At 37.8% G+C, this 19,152-nt stretch overlaps 1 protein-coding gene across 1 annotated transcript in view; it reads left to right on the top strand.

Annotated features, from left to right (window-relative positions):
- GNAI3 (G protein subunit alpha i3) overlaps positions 1-19,152 on the top strand; it is a 37,458-nt gene that overhangs the window by 2,326 nt on the left and 15,980 nt on the right. The window contains exon 2 of the mRNA XM_070486991.1: positions 19,075-19,117. Coding sequence (XP_070343092.1) covers positions 19,075-19,117 — 43 coding nt within the window. The remainder of the gene's footprint in view (positions 1-19,074; positions 19,118-19,152) is intronic.

Raw genomic sequence — 19,152 nt, forward strand, 5'->3', positions numbered from 1 at the left:
TTTCTTTTTGCTGTAGAATACCTCCTTTGACGTACATGCAAGTCATTTTTACTAATGTGAAACTATTGAGCTTAGTCCAAGTTGGGATCTATTTACTTACCTTTGTCTCTCCTGGCATGTACTAGGTATTCCTTAAGTCTCACTGTGTTTTCTTCCTTGCAGGGATGTAGTTTAGCATAGTGATTAACAACATGGGCTCTGAAGTCAGACTGTTTCAAATTCTAATTCCCATTTATCAGCTGTAGCCTTAGGAAAGTAGTTTACTCAATTTCTCTCTGCCTCGGTTTCCTCATCTTTAAAATGGAGAAAATAGAGGTACTTCATAGGATTGCTGTGAGGATTACATATGATAATAATGTAAAGTAGAACACAGTCTAGCAAATAGTATTAGCTCAATGAATATTAGCTGTTGTTATTATTAAATTAAAATGAATGTTACAGATTCTGGGTACTATAGAAATTCAAATTAAGAACCTAGTGTGGGCTTAATTAGTTAAGGGAGACTTCAGTGTTGTAATTCTTTGATTACCTTTGGTTTGAATTTCCTTTAGTTGTGTTATTGGGAAGATCTTGAGATACAAATTAGTGTTTAATCATAATATGCTATAGAAAGACAAAATTATATTATGCAAAGCTTCCCAGCCAGACTGCAGTGCATAGGATGGCAAGTGTGCTGTTTGTACACTTTTTATAGTTTTGATTTTTTTTTTTTTTTGCAGGGGAAGCTAACATCTGTTGCCAATCTTCCTCTTTTTTTCTCCCCTCACCCCTGCCCCAGTATATAGTTGTAAGTTCTTCTGGTTCTTCTATGTGAGCTCCTGCTACAGCATGGCTATTGACAGATGAGTGGTGTGGTTCTGCACCTGACAACCGAACCTGGGCCACCAAAGCAGGCTCACTAAACTTTTAACTGCTAGGCCATCAAGGCTGGCTCTGTAGTTTTGAAATTTTAAATTGCTTTTCTAACTTCAAAATTTTACAGTAGTTGAAATGATATATGAACATTTTTGGTGTGAATCCCTCTGTAAACTTTCTGAATCTGGCAGTTGAAAATATTTCATCTGGAAGATTTATGCCAATTAGTATTTAATATCATTTGTAATACTTTTTATTTTTCATGTCATAATTTTATAATATAAAGAAAATATATGTTATTTTCATCAAGCCCTGCAGCTTACCTCAATAACCCTTACTAATACTATGTTTTTCAGACTGTGCCATGATGTGACAAAAGTTAGGAAGCACTGATACAGTCGCAAGAGCACTGCTTTTGGAGTCACGTAAAACTGAATTCAGTTCCCAACTCCGTTTACTAGCTGAGACCCAGAGCATGCACTTTAACCATATGAATCTTAATTTTCACATATATGAAGAGGGGATGATGATGCCTATTTCATAATATGAAATGAGATAATGTAGGTAAAATGTTTAGCAAATAAGTATTCAGTACATGGTGATTCTGTTATTAGGATGATGTTTGTGAAGCTTATCATTTTAGCTACTTTTTCAAGGGTGTTTCAGAGAGATAGTTTGATTATTTTTCAAATATTAATATACCCTTTTCAAAGATCTTTGAGGAATTTTAATAGCTATTACTCTTTTGTGGTAAAAGGAATTAAATATTATCACTTAGTTTTGTCACTTATTGAATGGTCTACTGTGCTATCTAGATTTCCGTTTCTTAATAGTTCTTAGCAGATCTTGAGAAAATATTATTATACAAAATGAGAATAATGCTTTGTTCTTTAGGATTTTGCTGGTGGTGATATGGCAAAAAATTAAATTGCCTGAAGAGAATTGGAATCATCTAATTCACTTAAACCCTATATTATACAATGATTATTCACATTTAAATATCTGCATATTACTGGCTGAATATGCTTACTATTGAAAATAAAACTGTCTTTTGATAAATATACTATTACATTATATCCTCATAGGATGCTATTCTTTATAATGTTTGCCATTTATTTGGCATAAGATTCACAGACAGTTTGTTAAATTTCTTGTGAGGATGTGTCTTGTGTCTGGGCAAAAAAAAAAAACGGGCATAGAAAATAGAAATTCACATTGCAAAAACAGGTTTGTTTTTTATAAGCACTTATTCTGTGTCTTACTTCAATGTATTCATCACTTCTGCAGTCTGAAAATGTGTTCCTTTTCAGGAATTATGATATTGTAATCTCCCCTGAGTATGCCAATTCTATAGTAAGTACAGTGATGACCATGGAATAGGGTACTTAGTACTTACTAGATTTGATAGGTCGTGCAGCCTTTAGATGAGGGCTGCAACTGTTTTTCTTTAAAGATAATTTTTAGCCTGTTAAACTTATTTGCACCATTACAAAAAAGTCTTCTAGTTTTGGGGCAGTTGTCTCTGAGGAAAGTGTTTCCTCTGTTAGAGAAGTTTGGTGAAGCCTGAAGCACTGTGCTCTTTTCTCTCCTCCCTCATGGTGCTGAGCTCCTTCATCCTCTCATTTCTTGGAAAGGAAAAGTGTGGATGGGTCTCTGTAGATATTTTCTCTTTTTTTTCCCAACCTTCTCTTTCTTCCACAGTTTCTTCCACAGCATGCTTTTTTTTAGACCTGGGGTGTGTACAGCTTCAGAAGATCCATGAACTTTATAAAATTGTTAGCGAAATTTGTGGTTATATGAATTTTTTGGGGGAAAGGAATCATATTTTTCATCAGATTCTTCTTCCACACTATTATTTGACCTCCATTCGTTAAAGTCCCTCATCTTTGACCAGGAAAATCAGTAGGCAAAATTGGAACATTCAAAATGCAAAAGAAGAAACCTAGACGTTGTGAAGAGTCTTTTATTTCCTCTTTTAGAGGGCAGTTCTTTACTTGGAATTTTTGAGAAATCTGTTTTCTTGTACTTGAGATGGCTCCTCTTTCTCCCGTTCCTCCAGTGAATTAATGAACTACTCACTGCTACTTACCTCAAGTCAATATATCCAAAAGAGGTTTCCGTCCCCTCTTCACTTCTCTCCCCAGGCCCACCTGTTGTGAACTTTCCTTTTCCAGCATCATCATTCTCAAAATCATCTAGGCTGAAAACTGTCCTCATTTTTACTTCTCTCTTGCTCTCATTCTTATAAGCAGTCAGTTGCCAAGTCCCGTGACTCGCTTGTTACTAGACTTTTGGATTTGCTGGACCTGTAAAATTAGTTTTTGTTGTTGTTGTTGACTGACTTAGGATTCCAACATTTTATTTTTCGTAGTAAATACATTTAAAAAATACCGCAGATTGCCATTTATTATGATTACTATTTAGTTCCCTTTCCTCCATGAAACCTTTTTGATATTCTGAATTGGATATGATCTGTCCCTCTCTTTGAAGCCTCATAGTACTTTTTATGCCTCCTAGAGTCTGCCATATGTTATGGTTATTTGTATGCCTAGCTGCTCCTAACAGTGTGGCTCTTTGTATGCTTAGCTACTCTTAACTGTATGGCCCTGGAGGGTGGAGAAAGCTAGGCATTTCTCATCTTTCTATCTGTGGCAGGACTTAATATAATGCTAAGGTGTTGGCCTGTAAGGAATAGAAACTCACTCATACCTGTTCCAGTCAAGGAGGGGTTTATTGAAAGGACATGGTAGGCAACTTCATAGGTGTCAGACATCCAAGGAGAGATAAGAAATGAAATTGAACCAGGTCGCCCGTGCGTGGATTGTGCTGGGTGCCCCCTCTCCTCATTTCTCCTAGAGCAGAATGGTCACTTGCTCTGCTTTGTTGGGAAGTCACTTCTTCAGATCAGCTTTCTCTGCTCACTTGTGACTTCTATGACCTGTCCCCCCTCCCCTCCAGTCTTCAGCTTTGGCTTACTCTGACACCTTCTCCGGCGCACACTGCCTGACCTAGTAGTTCAGGTACTTCATGTCATATGACTCAGATTCCCAGGATCCCCATTCCAAGTTCCTGGGAAAGAATATCAGATTGGCCTGGCCTTGTCAGACGCCCACCTCAGTTTGGTCAGCTGTGGTGGGAATATGGCAGGGTTGATTGGGTATCCTGAGTTTCATAAGGCTGACTCTTTGAAGGACTGGGTGGCTCAGATTCTCTATTAAAAACACATGGCTACAGAGTTAATGATTAATAGATGATAATGCCTACCACCTACTAGACACTTATTAAATGTAAGTTGAACTTAATAAATAAGATAGAAATTTTGAGGAACTAAACATGTTACTGCTTTAGATTTCCATTAATTCACAAGAACATGCTTGCTAATTCTTAATGTTAAGTCATCATTTTTATGGTTGGGAGATGTAATTAAATTCAACTTGAGGTATGGTGCAGGATTTTAAACTCCCATTATCAGCACATCCAGCTCACAATGGTTAATGTCACCTGAATTTAATTACCTTTGATTTTAATTCAGGAATTAATTTTTTTAATGCGTATAATCCGTTCAGGGTCTGCTTCATCATGTCTGCTTTTTCCTGGCTAATTTTCCCCCCACTATTTTTATGAGCACCAGAAAACTGTCCAAAGCTTAGGGAAGGGGTAAAACAGACTATTTTGCTCTTTGTTATTAACCTTTCTTAGAGGTTTTTGTTAGGGAGCAGGCAAAAAACATTAGGCAAAGCTGATTGCTGATAGATTTTAGCTATCCATGCTCTGTCTTCTCTTCTCTTCTCTTATGTTTAATTTTGTTGGGGAGGAGTGGGGAGGAAGCGATGCTTTAAGTACTCAGGAGCTAGAATATTAGCAGTAAAGACCACAGAATAAAAATATGAGTCTCACAAGAAGTGTTTAGAACAGTGACATAAACTTGTTCAGATTACTGAAGTTTTTTTAATTTAATTTTTTTTTGCTGGGAAAGATTTGCACTGAGCTAACATCTGTTGCCAATGTTCCTCTCTCTCTTTTTCTCCCCTTCCCCCAAACCCCAGTACATAGTTGTATATTCTAGTTTTTAAGTCCTTATAGTTCTTCTATATGAGTCGCTCCCATGGCATGGCTACCAAGAGACCAGTGGTGTGGTTCTGCACCCGGGAACTGAACCCAGGCCGCAGAAGCAGAGGGCACCAAACTTTAAACACTAGGCCATCAGGGCTGGCTCTGAAGTTTGTTTTAAAATTTCTTTTCTAATCAGCAGAATACAGTAGATTAGCCCTAATAAAATACATCTCTTTGAACTGGTAACTCAAGTTAGAAATAGGAGATGCCATATAATAATATAGGGCAAAGATGGTTAAGTAGTTAAAGTTCCTCGTGCTCTGCTTCAGCAGCCTGGATTCGTGGGTTCGGATCCTGGGCGTGGACCTACTCCATTCACCACCCACACTGTGGCGGTGTCCCACATACAAAAAAAATAGAAGATTGGCACAGACGTAAGCTCAGGGCTAATATTCCTCAAGCAAAAAGAGGAAGATTGGCAATGGATATTAGCTTAGAGTGAATCTTCCTCAGCAAAAATAAAATAAAGTAAAATAAAATAAAAATAACATAGGGCAAAGAGACTGAAAATTGGAAGATTAGTTCCAATCTCTGAGCTTTATTTTCCTTTTTCTGTACAATGAGGTCCGATCTCAGGGTCCTTTGTCTGTGAAGTTAATATTATCAACCAGATGGAATATTTTAGCGAGTTACAAAGAGGGCTATTTTTGTGTTGTTATTTCTCTTATTCTTGAATTTGATTGAAATTAGTTTGACATTTAAAGCTCTTTAGTAAGATAGTTAAAAACTGAAGATAAAAACTTGAAAGACATAAATTCATAAACTACCCATGATGTAAATTTTTAAGAGAATATAAAGAAAAGAAATTGTTCTAGTATTTGATTTCCCCTCCAGTTGGAACTGTCTTCATCTTGGAATAATTCCTTTTCGGTGTTCAGAAGTTAGAGCTATCTTTAAGCCTTTATCTGTCCGGGCTATCCTGTTACCTGCTTAGCAATCGTCTGTATCATTTCTGTAATTCAAGCTGCTTGAACTGAATAACATTGTGTTAGGATCACTGTTTAATTGTTCTACTTTTGATACAGTGCTCTGTGTAAGTGAAATATCTTATTTTCTGTGTCTTGTTATTAAGCTGTAACAGAAATAAATATATCTGATATGAACTAGGCAAAGAAGACCGTTACCAAAAAGACCAGATTTATTTGACTTGTACTTGAATAATGGCCTAGTGACCTTAGAAAGAAGTTTCAGGAGAATATAGTCTTTGGACATGAATTTCCTTTGATTTCCAAATTAGATTTGGAAGATACTTGAAAGTTTAAGAAAGATTGTTAAGGATTAGCTGAGATATTATTGTACTCGTTGTTCCATTCCCATTTTGCTGCTGTGGGCGTCTTTTTGTCACCGAGTCTAATTCTCAAATGGGTAAATGTTTTTAATGTGCATACAAAAGTCTCTTAGTTTTTTGAGTGGTGTTAGTATCTTACATCTCAAAAAATTCTTGTTGCTTAACTTAAAAGTAGATAATATCTAAATTTTTTCTAGCTGCTCATGTGAATTTTCTAGCTATAATGTCAGGCGTGTTTCCCCATGATCAAAACGTATGCTCTATTTGTATATTTAACCTGTGCTTGTATCTCCTGGTTTTATTCATGTGGCCTGCTTTTAATACTTATTACACTGGTGCTGTAGGGATCATTTGAATCAGACTTCTTTAAAATTACCAGGGTAGCTTGATTCTTGTCATCTTGTAATTAATCTTCCTAATGGTTGAATTTTAAAATTGCAATACTATTCCATTGAATTCTAAGAACTTATTATGGAAATGTTACACTGTATTTGGATTTCTGTTTCAGTTATGTATTGATATCCCTAGTTTTTATAGTTTTTTATTAAATGGATAGTATCGTATGGAAATGGATTTTGCCCAGGACCTTGGAAATTGCATTTTAAAAATTACTGTAAATTACGGAAGTATTGTTGTAGAGTGACATCCTTTGATAGAACATTTTCCCCTCTATTTCCTGAAGTTAGAACGCGGGCATCATTAACTTCAAAACAGGGCTCTATTTGATGTAATGGTATAATTACTACCATGATTTACATAGATAGGGTAGTTCTGATGTATGTGATATGATAGCGCAGTCTTAAACTTTCTATGGAAGTTATTTCAATGTTGAGTTACGTGTTTCTGAAAATAAAGATTGAACTGCTTCAGTTTAATGATGTGAGTCTTTTTCACCATTTTGCAGCGTTAATAAATCCTCACATGTTTTGGTTCATTTCAGACTGTTAAAAAATAACTTCCTTCTTCTACTTCCAAGAAGAGAGGTATATTTCTTATTTTATTTTTGATACTATGGTTGTAATTAAAATCCACATTCATGTCCTCGTCAATATTTGTACTTTTTTCAACTTTTTCTAGATTACTTAGAAGTTTTTTTTAATAAACTTGTTATTTTGGAACAATTTTAGATTTATAAGAAAGTTGCAAAGATAGTGCATAGAGTTCATTTCCTTTTTCTCCCCAAAGCCCCCCGGTAGATAGTTGTATATTTTTAGTTGTGGGTCCTTCCAGCTGTGGCATGTAGGACACCGCCCCATCACGGCCCTATGAGTGGCACCACGTCTGCGCCCAGGATCTGAACTGGTAAAACCCTGGGCCGCCGAAGCTGGAGTGCGTGAACTTAACCACTCAGCCATGGGGCTGGCCCCTGCACAGAGCTCCTGTATCCTCTTCACCTGGTTTCCCTTAGTGTTGATATCTTATGTAGCTATGGTACATTTGTCAACACTAAGAGATTAATATTGGTGTGTTAATGTTAACTAAACTTCACACTTTATTTGGATTTCAGCAGCTTTTCCATTGATGTTCTTTTTCTCCTCCAGGATCCAATCCAGGACACTGCATCGCATTTAGTCAAAGCTACCTTTTATTGAGCTTTTTGGTTTTTAGTGTTGCACTGTCTAGGAGGAGGCTCGTTTATTAACTTCTTGATGATTAGGTATCTCTGATTGTCTTATATGTGCACAGGTACTTTCCAAGCCTAGAGATATAGTTGAGAAATAGACAAAACTCTTAAGCAGTTCAAGATGTGGATACATACAAGTAAACAATGGTAATATATGTGGAATGTGGTAACAGAAGAAGTAGCCAACTTTGGAAGGAGGAGGAGAAAGAGCCATATCAGGGAAGTCCTCCCAGAGGAGGTGACATTTGACATGGACCTTGAAGGATAAATAGGAACTCTTAAGGCGGAGACTGGAGAGAAGCGCATCCAGAGGGAATAGTCTGTACAAAGGCTCCGAAACGTAAGTGAGCAAATAATTAGGTTTGCTTGGAATGAGGGGTTTGTATAGGAGGAGCGTAGGAGATAAGGCTGGAAGGCATGCAGGGCATTTGGAGAGTGTTGATTTGAAGTTTTAGTAGTTATATTTTAAGCCATATTTTATTTTATATATGTAAATAGATAAATATAGATGTAGGTATAATTTGAGGGAAATCATCTAGAGACTTTGCGTTCTTCTCCTCTATCACCTACCTTTTTGGCCATTCCACTACTACTAATTCATGCTGTAACGAAAAGTTAGTAGAACTATATACATATATGAAACCCAAACTTTTTGAGGTTTTGTCTTAGCAGCACTGGTGAAAGTTTATATGGTACAGGAAATTGAAATTGTAGGCATTTTTATGGTCTGGGAACTCAATTTACAATATTTTGCTATTTTGCTGAATTTTTAAAGAGTGGTATTAATTTGCATTCGACTAAATAGGCAGGTAGAAAAGTACTGTATGCTTCCATCAGTGTTTGAGAGACAAGTAGGAATATGATTCTCATATTTTTAAATTTAGAATTTGGGGATATATGGGTTTTGGTGAATGGATTTAACGTTACAGGTAACTTTGGAGGACATCTCCATTGCATATGTATGGGTTAAAATGAATATTTTATGTTTCTATCTCACAAGAAAATTTTGAGGCAGAGCTAGTAGGAAATGTACCTTTGCAAAAATAGTTTTCAGTCATGTCGTATGTACCTACTATGTGATTTAACGTTAGCACCAAAGTGACTTTTTGTTGCCCTGCTTTCAAAGAAGTAAAAGGAAACTTACTCACCAGAGGCCAAAATTAGAATATTTGAGGTGGCCAGAGGGTAATCCCCCTTCTTGCTCACAAATGACTGCGGTCTAAAGCATTCTTTTTATATTCCACAAAAATGAGGAAGAAACCCCACTTTTCCTTCTTAATTGGCCAGTTGCCCTAAGAGAATATATAATCTTTAGCAACACTCAAGTAACCTTATTCTTATTCTCAAGCAATAACATTTTGAGGAGAGCTACTTGGCTAAGTGAGGTGCTGCTTTTTTTTTTTTTACCTAAATGAAACCAGCATCTTCCTTAGGTGATTTATGAGTGTTAAAATGGCTATTAGCTTTCTGCTTTATCATTTATAAGTCTTGTAAAATGAGAAGATCATGTCCATGTAATTGATGAAAGATGTGAAACTGAACAAACCGTACACTACTGTGTAAGCAGGACATATTTTGGTTGTTAGTGTTTTTTTATATATCTCCCCCTCCCTCATTGCATATTTACCATCTAGAAATGTTTAATGAAAAAGTAGTTGATATTGGAGAGGGACACATAGGTAGCTTCAAAGATAGCTGATAATATTTAATTTTTTATGGTGGGTGATATATACACAGATGTTTATTGCACATATGTCGTGTCTTTTATGTATTCAACATTTAATAAAAACAACTTAAAACTTTTTAAAGGCCAAAAAAAGGGTAATTGACTCTAGTTAACTTAAAGCCAGTTCCATTCAGGATGTTTTTTTTTTCCTTTTGGCCACAAGGAATAGAAAACTCATTCAAAGTAGCTCAGAGAGTTGTGTGGGGGGATGATTGTTAGAATATAGAGAGGTTTTTAAAGAGTTTTAGTTTTTCTCCCCAAAGCCCCCTGGTATATACTTGTGTATTTTTAGTTGTGGGTCCTCAGCATGGCCAGACGAGCGGTGCCATGTCCGCGCCCAAGATCCAAACCAGCGAAACCCTGGGCCACCGAAGCGGAGTGTGCCAACTTAACCACTTGGCCACGGGGCCAGCCCCAGAATATAGAGAGGTTTAATAGAAATACTGGAAGAGCTGAAGAATCAAGCTGCAGGAACTGAGGCAGCTCTGGCGTTGGCCAGACTGTTGTCTCTGCCTGTCTTCTGCTTCTGTCTCTTTCTCTTTTTTTTGTCTTCACTGTTTCTGCCTTTCTTTGTTTTCTTCTCTTTGCTTGTTCTCCTTTGTCTCTTCCTCTGTTCTTTGTCTCCTGGGTCCCATCGTTCTCTTTCCACACTTTCTGTTTTCTTTTATGTGTGCTCTTTCTCCTCTCTCATGGCATCTTTAACTCTCCGCGCATTTGTCTATTCTCTTTTCTCTCCAGACTGACTTCCTGTGAATCCTTTCCTTTATGATATTGGTGTGCATGAAACCCTATAATTGTAGACTAGGTTTTCACATGTTGTGACCTTGTAGTTAGGAGGACTTTTTCTGTATCTCCTAGTGCAGATTCTTCAGGTGATCTGATCTGTCTGCTCATCTTTTGGAGCTGGGTTGCACGGGGTGTAGGCCCTCCGTCAGCCTGTGACTGGGTGACTCCAGTATCAGGTATTTACTCCTGATCCAATCACAGAGAGGGGCATGGCCCAGATCATGTAGGCCATTGCCCACTGAGGAAGTGAAGTGTAGAAATTTCTTCAGAAGGGGTGGTGGGCAGGCAGATGTTCTGAAATTTGGTCTAATATGTCAATTAAACTTTATCAGAAATTTCTTATACTGTCTGTGCTTTAAGCCTTTTTGATTGGTATATGATTGCTTCTTAGGAAAATCTTTTTCAGAGAGGAGACTCATGATCTCTGTCCCAGTTGCAACTCACTGCCATCTTTTGCCCTTAAGATGTTCATTCATTCATTCACTGGAGAGATATTTAATGAGTACTCACTATGTTTCATGTACTCTTTTAGGTGTTGGGATAGAGGGTGGGCAGGACAGATTCATAGCAGTTTACTTCACTGAAGTGAGTGGTGGGTACAAGGGAGCTGGGACAGGGTTGAGAGTAAGGTTTAGAGGGAAATAGGGAGAATAGGAGGCTTGTAAGTGAGTCCAAGTTCATTGTTAGGCATAGCCAGGAATGGGTGTGAGGCTGAGTAAAGATAGCAGAGGAGTAGAAATCTTCTGTTTCTGTTAACTGCCCACATTGAAAATTCCATCCATTGCAACTGGCATTTGCAAAACGTGATTAGGCAGCTACTGAATCTCATAGAAGCTCAAGCCATTCTTCCCACAGTTATTATGTGCCTACTCCATCCTAGATTGGGGGATGGGGAGGCGGTGTACAGACCCAAAAAGAAGGCACTATTTTGTGCTTTCGAGGATTGTGCCTTTGAGTTTAGGACTACTGAAGTCCTGACATATATAGCCAGAAGTGCAATTACTAGATCATATTGTAGGTCTATTTTTAACTTTTTGAAGAACCTCCATTTGGCTGCCAATTTACATTCCCACCAACAGTGCACAAGGGGTCCCTTTTCTTTACAGGCTCACCAACACTTGTTGTCTCTTGTCTTATTTGGGCACAAACCCAAATAATTACAATAATTTGACCAAGTATTAGTGTTATGGTGTTTGACACTGACCTGTAGGGTCAGGTTGAGCCTAGTCCCTTGAGGGAAAAGGGTGCGCTTGAGGGAGAAGTGCACAGGTGTGGAAGGGTTTTCAGGTTGTACCAAAAGAGTTTCGTTACCTTTTAATCAAAATCAAGAAAACCAATTAGCAACTTACGAAAAGAGAAGAGATTAGGAGCTGGAAAGAGTCAAGTAATTTTTAGAGTAGCTAGAGCTGGCTAGAGATAAAATGAGATGAGGTGGCTGGGAAGGACAGTTTGGGACTTAATTTTGGAAATTAACTTCTGAGACTGATGCTGAAAGGGAATAATCTGTGCGAGCCATCAGTGTGGGAGTAATAACTCTGTTCAAAGGGAATGGGAAAAGCTTTAGCAAAGAGTTGAAGTTGGAGCTGAATAGGGTTTTCAAGGATTTTCATATGCACAGGCTTGACATGTTTAGAGGGACAGTGGGCTGGGTGAAGAAATTATTCTGATATTTTAGGCTATGGGAACTTGCTATTTCACAAGAAAAATAGATCTTACTTCTCCCATGAGACCATAAATTCCTGTATTTGAAGTCTCACTGTCCAGCAGTTCCAGGCACATACGAGACATGTCTGTTAAAGAATGAATAACAATTTTTATTTGCTCTGTGACATTTTTTCCATCAGTAATTTTGCTGACCTTTTCTTTTACTAAATTAGGAAGCAACTAGTTTTTGTATTAAGTATGATACCTTGAAAAGCATTTTGAATGAAATGTCATTTTTAACCTTAATCTGAATTTTTATTCTGTAAACTACTTATGCCTGTTAATAAAAAGGAATCAGTGGGAACAATAGGTAGTCTTATTATTGGAAATAACATGGACTGTGCTCCTATGATCTTTGGCTATAGATATTCACATTTTTTTTTTTTAAAGAATAGCAATCTTAACTTGAATGTTCTGCTAGTTTGAGACTATATAATTGTTGAATACTCTCGAGCATGAGTAGAAGAGGTTGGCTGCCAGACAACTCTTACTTCCCTGCTGTTGCTGCGCTCTTCAATTCTTTCTCCTCTTTATCCTTTCTAGATCAGGATTGCATGATTAGAGAACATGCTGCTTATTGTCTTGTGGGAACTATTTTGAATGGTTAGGTTAATAGGAAGATATGGATCCAGGGTTTGATTTGAAGCCTCTTGTGGGTCAAAATTAGAGATTTACTCTGCTTTTAGTGTTATAATTAATAGTCATAGAATATTAGAGTGTAACTATCAAGTACATCTAGGCCAAAGCCCTTCACATTTTATATATAAGGAGACAGGCATTGTGAAGTTAGGTGACTTGCCCAGGGTCACACAGCTAGTCATGGCAGAGATAGGACTAAAATCTTTTCTTCCATAGAGTTTATTACTACATAGTATCATTAACTAAAAAAGTCTTTTAAAATGAATTCAGAAAGAAAAATCAAATTTAGAAAGAAAAATCAACTTTATTTGCTGACCAGGCTTATAACCTGCTGTGAGAGAGAGGCTGTCTATGCCTATTCTACTCCTGTGTTCCCATGTGTCTGATAATGGGGCCCTGTAGAGAGACCAAGAGAGTGTTTTGGTCTAGCACTGGCTAGAGGGTTATCCAAAAATAGTGCCATATTGGGACTTGGCTGTGCAGGCCTCCAGAAAAGGGGCTGTGCTCTAGTTGTGCTCCTGGGCTTTTAGAAGTTTCAAGATTTCTCCACAGAAACAAGTATTTGAAAGGAAAAAGAGATGTTTCAGGTGCTACTGTAATAACCACTAGCACACGTGGTAGTGGTACAAAGGCCTGTGAGGAAGCTTCATGGAGAAGCTGTAGAGGTACAGATGGGCGAGAAGTGTGGGGGAGGAGGGAGTAGACAGGAATATCTAGGGCTGAAAATATATTTACGGGAGAGAGTGCTTTTGCTTTTGAGGGTGGGGTGGAGAAAATGACTAATGCTTTGATAGAGTTGGCTGTAGCTTTTAGGTTACAAGTTGCTGTGTACGTGTGTGACTCCAGATTCCATCTAGGGTTTTTTTTGTTGTGAAACTGCCGCTAAGTGGTTACATCATTTCTACTGGGATTTTGAACCAACATCAATATCCAAGGAATTTTTGCTGAATTAAACTCTTTGGGCCTTAATATTACTTGATAGTATTCTGAACAGTGAAAACAGCATTTACAACTAATAGCTGGTTAACATTTATTGAAAACCTATTCTGTGCCAGGCACTGTTCTAAGCGTCTTCTGTTGAGCTCTGTTGTACAGATGAGGAAATTCATTGTCCCTAAAGGCACAGAAGTGTAAAAGAGCCTGATGTACTCATGTACCTTCTTTGGACTGGTTTTAAGTTTTCTTTTAGTCAAAATGAAAGAGAAAAAAGAGAGAAGGCATCAGGTGACACACTGTTTTTGAGTATCAGCCATCTTTTAGGGTTAATTTTTAAAATCAGTGCGTATGTGAGCTGAATGTGTTTATTCATGTATGATAATGCTTTCTTCATCTTAGCAATTCTCTTTAAAAAAAGAATCTTACGAATAAATCATTGCCGTGTCTCATTTTTCATACCCATAATGTAGTATACGTTATGGAAAGAACTTAGAGGGGTATGTGATGCAGTGCCTGCTCTCAAGGAGCTCCTTAAAAATAAAATTTAGAATGTTTAGGTGAATATAATGATTCTACATTAGAATATGTACTGGTGAATTGTCTTTCATCTAACACTGTTGGTGATATGTATGCCAGCCTGTACACACACTTCTTACTTGTTCTAGTTGATTATTTATAAGATGGTTTTCTAAATTAATTCTACCCCTTTATTCTCTGCAGGTTGCCTTTCTGCTTTTATTGAGAACAAGGCATCTAACTTAGCTATTCCTCTCCTTTTTCTCTCAAAAATCTTTGTAGCTTCACCCTCATCCTTTCTGCCTGTTTATATAGGATGTTCTTTAGATATATATTGTTTTGAGGATAAATCTTCTAAGGTGAACTGATCCCATTCTCTCCTGTCTCTAGGACCTTTTAGACTTTTCTTCTCCCCTGTCCAGTTCCAGTCCTTCTGCTTCCAGGGTCATCTTCAGTTCCTCCCTGTCCAAGCCACGGATTCTGTCTTTGCAATTCCTTTGTGTCTGTCCCATTCTTTATATCCTTACTATTACTACTCTGGTAGAATAAAGATGGACAAATGGATCTCCCCTTAAACTTGTCATGAATTTTGAAGGAAGATAGGTAAAAAGATGTGGATAAAGTTAGGAAGTTCCAAACGCCATATGTGTATTGGGGGAGGGAGGTGAGACCTGGGAAGCAGTTTGGGGAAGACCTAAGAGTGAGATTTATTAAAGAGGGAAGTTACTGCTGAAACAGTGGAGCACAGAAGATTGAGGTAAAAATGAAGAGTTTAGACCTAATAAGAAAGAGTTATAGAAAATGTTAGAAGCATTTGGAGAGTTATTAGATAAACTGATGCTTCTTTAATAGTGCCATTTGGAAATGATTAGAAGGAAGAGGGGCTTTAAGCTGAAAGGTTGAGAAAATTACAGCGGTGGCATACAATAGGCGCAGTGTAAGGCTTAGACATGTGAGGAGTAGAAAGGATTAATTCGAGACACGCATGGGAAGACAGAAGATTTTGTTACAGCTGGATGTAAGGAGAGAAGAGTGAGTGGGTTCCAAATGACTCTTAGATTTCTTACTTGGAAGAAAGGTAAGATGGTGGCACTTCCATGGTGATCTAGAAGCTGAAGGGGTCAAAGACTTGGTATAAAGTGATTCATTCTTTATTTGTTTAAAATGCGTGGGAACACCACTGAAACAAATCCTGTGTTTACTTCACTGGTCAGTAAGAGGTGCCTTCTTTTAGGAGATGGAACTGGGTGCCTAATAAAAGCTTGGGTGAATATATATAATGTGATACTAAAGAGAAGGACAAACTGACATTTTATCAGGGAGCCTTGGAAAAACATAGGAGAGGTAGGGCAACATATGTTTTCTTTTTAATCAGCACCTTCATAAGGTAGAGCTTAATGAGATGGGTAGAAATTGATTCTAAGATTGATAGACTTATTGATTATTTCATTCAGAATAATCCAACATAAATAGAAGTGCTGTTTTCAGTATATACAAGAATGGTGCACATTACATCATTAATCTCTACTTTTCCTAGATAATTTAGTAGCTGTTGCTAACATGAGGTAATCTGGGAATTCTGTGTTTTAAACTATTTAAAATATAACTGGTATGCTTTTGCATTCTCTTTCCTAGAATTGAATCATTAGTTTTTTTTAGAGATGCATGGGAGAAATCACTTCTTTCTAACAGTGTCATTAGAAAGTTTTTTGTGTGCTACCTGAATATTAACTATTTTAGTGCTACCCCTGATTATCAATTAGGTGATAAGAACAGAGATAAAAGTCAAATATAAATGTCCCTTTTGATTCTGTAAAAATGTAGATGTCTGGAATTTTTAAATTATTTGAATTTTATTTTAACTAACATTTTTGGTTGATAGATTTAGTAAAGGATCATGCTTATTAAACATTAGTCATTCATCTGTTCAGCAATATTTATTTGCATAACCAATTTATGTCAGGCCCACTTCAAGGCCCTGGAAATACAGAGATGAATAAACCTTCATTGAGCTTATATTTTAGTAGAGAAGACAGGAAATGAACAAATCTGTGATGTGAAGAAGTGTAAGTGCTTTGAAAAAATAGAACACAGAGTCAGGGGAGAGAGTGTGATGGGGGGCCTATTTAGAAAGATCAGTCATAGAAGGCTGTTCTGAGGGAAACAGAAACCTGAGTGAAGAAGAAAATCTTACAAAACCTTATTCCAGGCAGAGGGAATAGTAAATGCAAAGACCATGAGTCAGAATCTAGCTCATTGAGAACCAGTTTGGTATGTTGGAGGAAAAGCAAGAAAGCTGGTCTGACAAGAGCAAAGAGAACAAAGTAGAGAATAATAGGAGTTGGGAGTGAAGAGGTAGGCAGGGGCCAGAGCATATTGGGCCTATTGCCCTTAGATTTTATTTTGAGTGTAATTGGAGGCCATAGGAGAGTTTTGGGGCAGAGTTGTGACATGATCTGACTTATGTTTTACAAAGTTCATTCCAGCTACCAAGAGGAAAACTGACCATAGGAAGGATGAGATCTGAAGCATTGGACCATTTAGGAAGCTTTTGCAGTGATCGAGGCCTGTGGTTTCCAATGTGCTTATGATGATTCATTGTGGTGCAAGAAGAAAGTGTTAGAACTTTATATTTATTTTTAAAAATGAAACTTTACTAATGTTTAATATACATATTGGTGCTGGCACCCGTATTCCATCCGTGTATGTTAGTTACATGTCACTTACCATTTTTGGCCTGAGCAATTGGGTAAATGCTGGTGTCACCTACTGTGATGAAAAAACAGGGTGGAGCAGAATTTGTTTGGGGGTAAGGGTGGGGGAGCAATAACTCAATTTTGGGCATTTTAAGTTTGAGATACCTACTAGAAATCTAAGGAGATGTATCAGGTAGGTGGTTTAGGTATATGAATCTGGAGCCAAGGTTAGAAATTAGTATTAGAGATCTAAATTTGGAAATCATTAGCGTGAAGGCAGTATATGTATGACAACTTTGGAGCCAAACTGTGTGAATGCAAATTTCAGCTCTGCCACTTACTGACTATGTAATTGTAGACACGTTAACTTGATGTCTCTGCTTCATTTACCTCATCTATAAAATGGAGGTAATAATAATATCTACCTCTCCAGGTTATTGTGAGGATTAAATAAGGTAATACAAGCAAAGTGCTTAGAATAGTGTCTGGCACACAGTACTCACTAGATATTAATTGTTATTATCAGTTTGTAAGTCATGTTTAAAACCGAGATTACATGAGATGACCTAGAGAATGAATTTAGATAGAGAAAAGGGTCAAAAGAGGAGTCCTAAAGTAATACAACCTTTAGAATTCAGAGACTGGAGGAAGGAGACTGAGACGGAGTGGGGTTGGAGTCAAACCAGGAGGATGTGGGGTCTAGAAGCTTGCGTAGCGAAGAAAATATTTTAAGGCGAGAAGTCATCAACTTGGACAAATGCTGCGTGAGAGGTTGAGTAAGATAAGGACTGAGAATTCACCTTTGAGTTTGTTAAGATGGAAATTGTTGGAGACCTTGAGAATTGGTTTCAGTAGAGTGGTGGGTATGAATGCCTGATTGGAGTGAGTTAAAGAGAGAATTGGAGAACATGAGTATAGACAACTCAGAGGGGTTTTGCTATAAAGAGGAAGAGAGAAGGGGCCGGCCTCATGGCCTAGTGGTTAAGTTTGGCGTGCTCCACTCCGGTGGCCTGGGTTCACTTTCCCAGGCGTGAACCTAGACCACTCGTCAGTGGCTATGCTGAGCTGGTGACCCACCTACAAAATAGAGGAAGACTGGTATGAATGTGAATTCAGGGCGAAAACAAAAACAAAGAGAGAGCACATGGAGTGGTAGTTAGAGGAAGATGTGTGGAGTCAAGAAGAGGTAGGAGTTGGGGGTGTGTGTTGGTTTTAAGATGGAAGATAGTACAGTAAGTTTGTATACTGATGAGAGTGACCCAGTGGAGAGAAAACTTGATGATATTTGAGTGACATGGGATAATTGCAGCATCCAAGACGTCGAGTAGGTAAAACGAGGTGGATAAGTGCACAATTGGAGGGTTAGTCTCAGACATTGGCAGAGACAGTTCATCCATTGATTAACTGAGAATATTAATGGAGGTGCAGAGAGATTGGTGGATTTCGTTATGGGAAAAAGAGGTAATGTTTTTTGAGTGCTTTCATTTTTCCAATAAAAGAGAGGCAAGATCATCAGCTGAGAGTCAGAAGTGGGAAGGGGTCTGTAACGTTTGAGAGAGAGGAAGTGGTATGAAATAGGTGTCTTGGAAGGTAGAGCACGAATAGACTAGGGAAATGCAGCTGGAAAGTCAGGGAGTTCAGAGGCCCCACCTCATGTTTGCAGTCACTAAAGTGATCTTAGCTGGCTGAGGAGGGATATGTGGTCTTGGCGGGGTATACAGTGGGGGGCAACACCTCCTCTATTTCTATTTTGAACTCTTTAGTCCCATGGGTAAGAGAATTGCTCTTGGAATATTCCTTAAGTCCATGGGCTTTGACAGAGGAATTAATAAAAGTGAATAGGCCAAAAAAAAATTTCATTTTTGCCTATCTTCAGTGTCTATATCATGATGTTTCAGGTAGAGGATGAGTTCCTAGAGGTGTTTATGTTGCCATAGCTCCTTGAGGATGTCTACTTCACACATGTGATAGAGGCCCTGGGACACTTTCAATGAATTAGATTTGGTTGCTGAGTTATGTAAAGAAAGTAAAAGACTCTAGTGAAGAAGTTTTTCCTGGTAGATAGAAAGCGTCATCAAAGTTTTCTCTCACACTCATGGTTTCCATTAATCTAGAATTATCATGCATATTGATTTCATACTTGTGTGTTTGATTATGAATGAATTCAAAGTCTGGTTTTCTTTTCTTTCAGGTGCTGGAGAATCTGGTAAAAGCACTATCGTGAAACAGATGAAGTAAGTTGGACCATGGCCTTCTGGAAGACTACATT

Source organism: Equus asinus, chromosome 16, assembly GCF_041296235.1.
Source record: "Equus asinus isolate D_3611 breed Donkey chromosome 16, EquAss-T2T_v2, whole genome shotgun sequence".
Lineage (NCBI taxonomy): Eukaryota > Metazoa > Chordata > Mammalia > Perissodactyla > Equidae > Equus > Equus asinus.